The sequence below is a fragment of the Erigeron canadensis genome, chromosome 3 (genome assembly GCF_010389155.1).
Source record: "Erigeron canadensis isolate Cc75 chromosome 3, C_canadensis_v1, whole genome shotgun sequence".
Lineage (NCBI taxonomy): Eukaryota > Viridiplantae > Streptophyta > Magnoliopsida > Asterales > Asteraceae > Erigeron > Erigeron canadensis.
Genome location: NC_057763.1, coordinates 24825330 through 24834280, shown reverse-complemented (window position 1 = coordinate 24834280; position 8951 = coordinate 24825330). Strand labels below are relative to the sequence as shown.

Here is an 8951-nt window from a genome sequence, read left to right as displayed (position 1 = left end):
TTATACTATAATAAACTGCTTTCTAATAGTTAAAAAGTTTAAGGGTAAAAATATAAAGACAAAAAAGTAGGTTGTCTTTTATCCTATAAAATATATGTATATTTACAAGCAGATCTAAAAAAAAAAATAATAATAAAAAATAATAATAATAATAATAATAAATTTATTTCCAAAGCCACAAACTCGATTTTGGGACCCACACGGCAATCCAATGCCCGTCTAAACTTGGAACGAACCCTCTGGACGCCATAGTGGACGACGCCCGTGCTAATTGCGTCTTCGAGCTGCTCGGCGTCCGACGAGGTGTTTCACATGCCATAAAGACCGACCGAAAATGTTATGTGTTTCAAATCTCTATCTATACTACATTATAAAACATTTGTTCGCGTCAAAATTTTCCAACTTTTCAACATTTTCTTCCCCCAACTCATTTTTTTTTCTCCTCCATAAATCATTTTATTCCTCAAATTCATTTAAAAAATTTTATCTCAAAAACAGTATATCGATAAAGTATAAAAGTTATATAGGTTTTCTTAAAATTTGATGTTCTTTCATTCGAGAGATCATGTGATATACTTTCGACGAATTTTTAAATTCGAGGACGGAACCCGTATGGATAAGGCCTCACCTCATGTGACCTATCACACTCTATAACCTATCACCTCGACCATTTACACCGCCATAACGCACAAATACTTTCTCTTGTAAATAATAATTTAAGTGTCATGTGTTTCACATAAATAGTAATTTAATGTTATTATATGAGTAAGATCGGGAGCTGAAAAGTTCACATATTTGAACAAGTAATTTTTTTATTTTCAATTTTACAATATACTTCATATTATTATTATATTAATATTTATAATTGTACTCAATACTAAAAAAACATCAAATAATCCATACTATAGATAAGCATCCGTTTTTGAATGGCATATTATTATTATTTTGAACAAATAAAATATAAACTACTCGTAATTAATATTAATCGACTCATATTATAGATTATCATTCGGATATAACATTCCCGTTGGAAAATTATAATATGATCTTCAATTTGACATCACACAGGCACAATTTTGATGTTAATTGATGAGGAATGATTCATGATTACTAATATAGAAATCTCAGCTCATATACTTGATAATATAGAGAAAGTTCAAAATGCATTTTAAATAAAAAGCGTGTAGCATACAAGATGCATATAAATTTTAAATAAAGAGCGTGTATCATACTTCATATCTATACTATGTATTATGGGCGAGAAAAACCAACCAAAAACTGAAAAAACCATAATAACCGAAAAACCCGAATTGAAAAAACCGAAAACCGAAAAAATCAATGGTTTTCGATTTTGATTTTCTAAAAACAGAATGTTATGGTTCGATTTTAGTTTCATACGAAAACACAACCATAAAACCGAACCGAACTATATATATATACACACATATGAGTTATATTATGGACTCCTTATTTTAGGGACCATTAGGGACTCGTGTTTTTTGTACCTTACACACCACCATCATCATCTACTACGATATACAAGACTTTTTTGTAAAAATACTAAGCCTTTTCGGGATCGCGCTGGTATCGTTCTATATAATATAAGTTGGATTAGACTGATGAATAATCTGCTTGTGACTAATTAATCACTGTTTATTAATATCAACTTGTGACATATGCAGATAGACAATGCATGACGAATGGTTAAGGTTATTAAATATTGGTTTAGAAGCCGTTCACTAATTATGGTTTCAATTTACACTCACACACATATATATATACACATATGCCCATGATTTAAGTCTATAAATATCAACTAATCCAGTTTCATTGAGATATACACCTTCAGTTCACCTTTCACATTCTCATTAAGCAAGTAGAGATCGCATCAAATATATAGTTTAACAGATGGATGAGTTATTTCGTAAGTTCGCAAACTTATTGCTGAGAAAAAACAATGAGATCAAGAAGACGACGATTGTCAAAGGGAAAGTGGTGTTGATGAAGAAGAACGTGCTCGACTTCAATGACTTGGGGGCGTCGGTTTTGGACCGAGCTCATGAGTTGTTCGGCCAACATATCTCTATCCAATTCATTAGTGTCACTCATGCTGATCGTGGATCATCCTCTGGTACTTGACTCCACTCTTTCGTACATACAGAATTATATATACGAATATAATTAATTATATAATGTTTGCACATCTAAAAACAAAATACAATAATTATTGTCTAGACAAACACTACAACCGCGCCATGATCAGCTCAAACTCTTTTAGAAACTGCGCGCGCCCATTTAAGGCTTTGAGCAGATTAATATGTTATAGACATTGCCTGCATGGTGTAATACATACTCGAGTACTTCAGATGATCAATATTTTTACTACATATTAGCTAGATTTGTTGATTTTGGCAAAATTAAATATATGCTGATATGATATGATATTGAAACATAACAGTGAACCACTTTTTTTAATTAACCTCTCGATCAAAAATATGATTCATATGAATATATGAAACAACATTAAAAACTGCAAGAAGTTAAGAGTACACAAACCAGACCATGCATATCATACCATACCAAAAAACCGATACCAAAAATATTTTTGAATGGCTAGCTAGCTCAACGATGTATAAGTATTCAGGACTGGTGTGGTTATTCTAGATCTATCTACTATCCTGAGTTTTATGATCATTGATTACACTAATTTTTTCTTGAATCCATACCACAAAATTTATGAAATAATAACTATCCAAATCAAATTCTCATGATACCTGAGCAACTCAGATTCGATTATCATGAGGAAATAGTAGTTTATTATAATATATATGCCAACTGCGAATAATACATTTAATTAAGACAGTCAACTCTTTAAATGCTTTTGTTAATACATGTATTATAGACTTATGATCCATCATTCATGTTCAATAATCAATATTACGTATAATATATTCGACACTTGATTGATCCTAAACCTACTCCTTTGTTTTTATTGAGTTCTTTGCGAAAATGGATTAGTTTTGCATTCCTTTTGTAAATTATGGGTTAGTTTGTTTTTGTTTTGTACGGGTTTATAATTTTGACGTAATGGACCCCACCAAAACTTGTAAAGTCTGATTCGTTTATTTTTAGATTTCATTTATATCCCTATACTTGTATAGATTTTATACTTTTGTCTTCATTTAATAGTTTTATTTTGTATAGAATTATAGTTTAGCTTGTATCTTGGTGTTTGGTTTATTATCTTGGATTCAACATAGATACATTATACTTAGCAGTTGTATACGCAGTTGTTGTAATAGCTTAACATTGATTTAGTTGAATTAATTTAATAATGCAAGCGTTATAAATGTTTATATTTTTAATCAGATATGTAAACCTAACACCAATATGCAAACTAAATTATAGCTGAATACAAAATAAAACTGTTCAATAAAAACAATAGTATATATGTAGGTGGCTTTAGGTAAAATATAATAAATTTTAAAGTAAAACAAATAAAACAATAAGGTTTTCTTCACTGAAGATCACCGTGCATCTTGAAATTTATCGTGCATTATTTGTTTCGTGAATTTTTGTGCATCAATTTAATCATGATCTAAGAGTCAAGATCTTGTCTTTTTTGTTTTATTTTAATACTTGTTTTACAATACCTAACCCCTAGTATATATAAACTATAGGGTTATACATGAATTTTAAAAATAAAGAAATCATAGTCTCAAGTTTTGACGGGGTTCACAATGTCAAAATTGCTCATTTGTAGAAAAGAAATCAGAAGAAACCCATATTTACAAAAGAAACGGAAAACCAGCCCATTTTTTAAAAAATAACTCTGTTTTTATTCCATGTATTTTTATTTGTTTTTTTATTGGTGTTGTCATCTAATGGTCATCAAAACAAGTTAGCTCTTGGGATTAGTCTGTTCGCAAAGCGAGTAAGACACCTATAATTAATCAAAAAAAAAAATTACAAAAGTTGTATCGACCACAATTGACTAGCTTCATAGTCAACTCGTCAAGCTAGCAAAGAAATAGCTTAATTAAAACCAATATCGAGTTAGTCTTACATTGAACTATGAGTAATAACCTGGACTTTTCAAATTATTGTTTGAGTGTTAGCTTATGTACTCGTATTTTAATATTGGCTACAAATAATTTGAGCTCGACTTTGCGAATTATATATTGATGAAATTTTTTATACAAATATTAACATAGAGTTAGTTTAATGTACTTAAATACACCAATTATTAAACATTTATGATCAATATAGAAGGGGACTGTTATTTAATATAAGTTATTACAAATGTGTTTTTTTAATCAAATAAAATATAAGATTTGACAAAAGTATTTCCATGTGGACATATAGATAGACATTGACGAAAATGTTAGTTTCTCATTTGTCAAATTGAAATATTTAACTCAAATAATGGAGGTATACAACTTAGATATTTTCATATGTTTTTTTATTTAAATATGCTGATCAAATATGTAATAGAGTTTAGAATATATTGTTTTAACCAAATATTTTCACATTCTTTTTTTCTCCTAATATCAAATAAAGGTTAAAAGGCCTAAAATGTGAACGTATGTTTTGGTTTGTAGATATTTGCATCTGTTTTTCCTAAGGTCTCATATTCGAGTCTTGGTTTCTGATCTCAAAATATTTTTCATTAGGATGGGGTTGGAGGCCCAATAAATCTTTTGTTAAAATTGCCTCCAACACATCTGAATCGAAAATTACTTAAAAAATAAATAAATAAATACTTTGCGTCTGGTGGCTTTTGATTGGCCTATATACGCAATGGATTTCTATTTTTTTTAAATTATACAGATTAATACTTTTTGCCAGAATTTCAAGTTCAACTCTTCATTTTTTTCGGGGAAAAATACTTTTTCTCACTATCTTTACACCATCTTTACTTTATTTTTGTATGTAATGTGATAATTTCTTTTTTCAACCTCTATACAACTTCTCCCACCTCTTTTTTCCCAAGTTTTCAACAAAATCAATCAATATATTCTAAAAATTAAAAAAGGGTTAACAAGGTATTGATGTTGAGGAAATATGACTAGTAATCTCAACTATTGATGTTAATTATCGTTTAATTAGAAAACACCGTATGCCTAGCATACTGCATTTATCTTGCAATGATCTTTGATTACTACTACATAAGTTTCGAATTAGACGATTTTAATATAAACTTGAAAGGGAAGTGACAGAAGTGTAACATTTTAATTAGTGGACTTCATAAAAACTTGGAAAACATTGATCACATTCATGGGTTCAAATTTGTGATGCAGAAAAAGGGTTGAGAGGCAAGCTTGCTGGAAAACCAGCAATCTTGGAGGACTGGATCAGCACAATCGCGCCTCTTACCGCTGAAGAATCAGCCTTTGAAGTCACATTTGAATGGGATGAAGAATTTGGACTGCCAGGAGCTTTTATTGTCCAAAATTTCCACCACAGTGAATTTTACCTTATGACACTCAATCTTGAAAATGTTCCTGGTCATGGTGAAGTCCATTTTGTTTGTAACTCGTGGGTTTACCCTGCCAAAAATTACACCAAAGATCGTATATTTTTCTCTAATCGGGTACCCATTTATACAAAAAAAAAAAGAGTCTAGTTTCATACATCTTTCGATTTTAACATATACATCTTGTTACCCAAGTTTAAGATTCCATGTAACAATTGTACAGGCATATCTTCCTAGTGAGACGCCTGAACTACTACGTCCTTACAGAGAGGATGAATTGGAAACCTTGAGAGGAAATGGAACCGGAATGCTTCAAGAATGGGACAGGGTTTATGACTATGATGTGTACAATGACTTGTCAAATCCGGATGATGAGGAGAAAAAGCGCCCCATTATTGGGGGGTCGTCTGAGTACCCATATCCACGTAGGGGAAGAACAGGCCGATCACCAGCCAAATCAGGTCACTTGGATAAAGTTTAAAATATCATGACATCTATTTCAAAAATTAAAATTAGTTATCCTAATAGGTATTTTTGGCTTTTGGCAGATCCAAAATATGAGAGCAGGCTTTCATTTATCCAAAGTTCTACGATATATGTTCCAAGAGATGAGCGATTTGGACACTTAAAAAGATCTGATTTTTTGGCCTATGGACTAGAATCTGTCCTCAAATTACTTCTGCCGGAGTTTGAAGCTCTATCTGACACCACTCTAGATGAATTCGACTCATTAGACGATGTCATGAAGCTTTACAAAGGAGGAATCAAGCTTCCTGAGGGCCCTTCCCTTGATTTTATTTTAACAGACATCCCAATACAAGTGCTCAAGGAAATTGTCCGATCTGATGGCGAGGGTCTTTCCAAATACTCGACACCTCAAGTCATCAATGGTACTAATTCTGCTGTCCCAGTTGTGACGTCTTTTGTAATGGGTTGCAGGGAACAACTGAACAAAGATTTGTACACACAAGTTACATGTTGATATAGATCAAGCATGCTTTTATAGGATACACAATTATATCAATCCTATACATGCATTATATAATACTCTATTGGGTTCCGATGAATTGTAATTCAAGCATTTTTTGTGATGTTTTAACCAGCCGACCCAAATGCTTGGAGCACGGATGAAGAATTTGCAAGAGAGATGCTGGCTGGAGTCAACCCTGTTTTGATTCAACTCTTGCAAGTAAGTTGTTAGTTTTTTAGGATTAGATTAATCCAAAAGAAGAAAGTTAAGTGAACTTGTTTAACTTAAGAAGCAAATTGAGAGTAACCAATGTATTTTGTCAGTTGACATGCTTAAATCTCATATTTTGTAGGAATTTCCTCCAATAAGTAAGTTGGATGTCAAGGTTTACGGTAACCAAAATAGTTCAATCAGATCACATCACATTGAAGAACATCTCGACGGTTTAGATGTACAAGAGGTAGTCTCAGCCAGCCTATTGTCATAAATCAAGTGTAGTATCCGTTCTTATTAGTTTAATCTACTATGTTTAAATATTTATAACTCAAAACATCATCTATATGTTCTGTGCAGGTGCTAAAAGCCAAAAGACTATTTATACTGGATCATCACGACTCATTGATGCCATACGTGAGGCGGATTAATTCAACTTCCAGCAAGATTTATGCCACACGAACTTTGCTCATTCTACAAAAAGATGGAACTTTAAAACCAATAGCTATTGAGTTAAGCTTACCTCATCCAGATGATGATAAACTTGGTGCTATTAGCAAAGTATGCACTCCATCAAAAGTTGGAGTGGAAGCTGAAATATGGCATTTGGCTAAAACATATGTAGCGGTGAACGATACAGGAGTTCATCAACTCATTAGTCACTGGTACCATAAGAAATTATATATAATTTTACGCAACGATTAACAAATTTCAGTTTCTTATATAGTATTACCCTATTCATTAATATCTTTTTCGTAATCTACAGGTTGCATACACATGCGGTTGTTGAACCCTTTGTGATAGCAACAAATAGGCAACTGAGTGTACTCCATCCCATCAACAAGCTTCTTCATCCACATTTTCGTGATACAATGAACATCAACGCTTCTGCCAGGAATATCTTGATCAGTAGTGGAGGTGTTATTGAAAGAACTTTCTTTACCGGAAAATATTCAGTTGAAATTTGTTCTAAGATATACAAGGACTGGGTTTTCCCAAACCAGGCTCTTCCAACAGACCTTATTTCAAGGTATGCAACTCATCCACAAAAGTATTTTGGTTACTAATTAGTAAAATGGATTAATGGGTATATCGTATAATATATATGTATATATACAGGGGAATGGCAGTTGAGGACTCAAATGCTCCTCATGGTCTTCGACTAGTAATTGAGGACTACCCATACGCTGTGGACGGGCTTGAGATTTGGTCAGCCATTAAAACATGGGTTGAAGACTACTGCAAGTTTTATTATAAAAACGACGATATGGTACAAAAGGACGTTGAACTGCAATCATGGTGGAAGGAGCTTCGAGAGGAAGGACATGGTGATTTGAAACACGAAACATGGTGGCCCAAAATGAGTTCGGTTCAAGAAGTTATTGACAGTTGCTGCATAATCATATGGGTGACTTCTGCCCTTCATGCGGCTGTAAACTTCGGGCAGTACCCTTATGCTGGATACCCTCCAAATCGTCCAACTTTAAGTCGTAGGCTTATGCCCGAACCAGACACTCCAGAGTATGATGAACTCAAAGACGACCCCAAGAAATTTTTCTTGAAAACCGTTAGTCCTCAACTACAGTCACTTCTCAGCGTTACATTGATTGAGATATTGTCAAGACACACCTCTGATGAGATCTATCTGGGGCAACGAGAGTGCCCCGAGTGGACCATGGATGCAGAACCTTTGAAAGCATTCCAAAAGTTCGGCAACAAGTTGAAAGAAATCGAGGAAATAATAGTGAATAGGAACAATGATAAGAAGTTCAAGAACAGGTTTGGGCCAGTACAAGTGCCATACACCCTGCTCTTGCCATCTAGTGAAGAGGGACTCACTGGAAGGGGCATACCTAATAGTGTGTCAATATGACCTGTTTTTATATATTCAACTATATTGTTCTGTTGTATAAGATTTTTTGGACCAATGTGGTATGTCTTTATAATTTCTCTTATTTTTCAGATATGTGTTGTAATGTATTGGATATATATAATGGATATATGAAACTTGATCAGTCAAACACCTAGAACATGAAAGGTGCAGACTTTGGGTAATTCTTTTTAATCGCAAGAAATATAGTTTGTATGCATGAAATACTGATTTGTTTAAGTAGCCTAAAATTACTTTTTAAGCCGGTGATGCATCTTTCTAACCAACTTGTTAAATTTCGATTTGATGCAGTTTTAAAGTTAGATACATAACTTCACGTAAATATACATTCACTACAACAAAAATGGCTTTTAGGGAGGACGACTATCCTCACAAAAAGTCCGTTTGTCCTCGTTTTGTCG

General features: G+C 32.9%; 1 protein-coding gene across 1 annotated transcript; it reads left to right on the top strand.

The window, feature by feature from the left end:
* Positions 1-1908: 1908 nt before the first annotated feature.
* LOC122591252 (probable linoleate 9S-lipoxygenase 5) lies at positions 1909-8532 on the top strand. Its single transcript, XM_043763486.1, has 9 exons — positions 1909-2131; positions 5301-5593; positions 5700-5937; positions 6025-6366; positions 6580-6665; positions 6799-6906; positions 7020-7324; positions 7426-7689; positions 7779-8532. The coding sequence occupies exons 1-9, from the start codon at positions 1909-1911 to the stop codon at positions 8530-8532; spliced, it is 2613 nt and encodes an 870-aa protein (XP_043619421.1).
* The last annotated feature ends 419 nt before the right edge of the window (positions 8533-8951 follow it).

Excerpts from the sequence above, each read along its gene's own strand:
- LOC122591252 (XM_043763486.1), top strand. The coding sequence starts at position 1,909 with ATGGATGAGTTATTTCGTAAGTTCGCAAACTTATTGCTGAGAAAAAAC. Across the intron at positions 5,594-5,699 it reads GTATATTTTTCTCTAATCGG|GCATATCTTCCTAGTGAGAC; the intron begins GTACCCATTTAT and ends ACAATTGTACAG. Across the intron at positions 6,367-6,579 it reads GACACCTCAAGTCATCAATG|CCGACCCAAATGCTTGGAGC; the intron begins GTACTAATTCTG and ends TGTTTTAACCAG.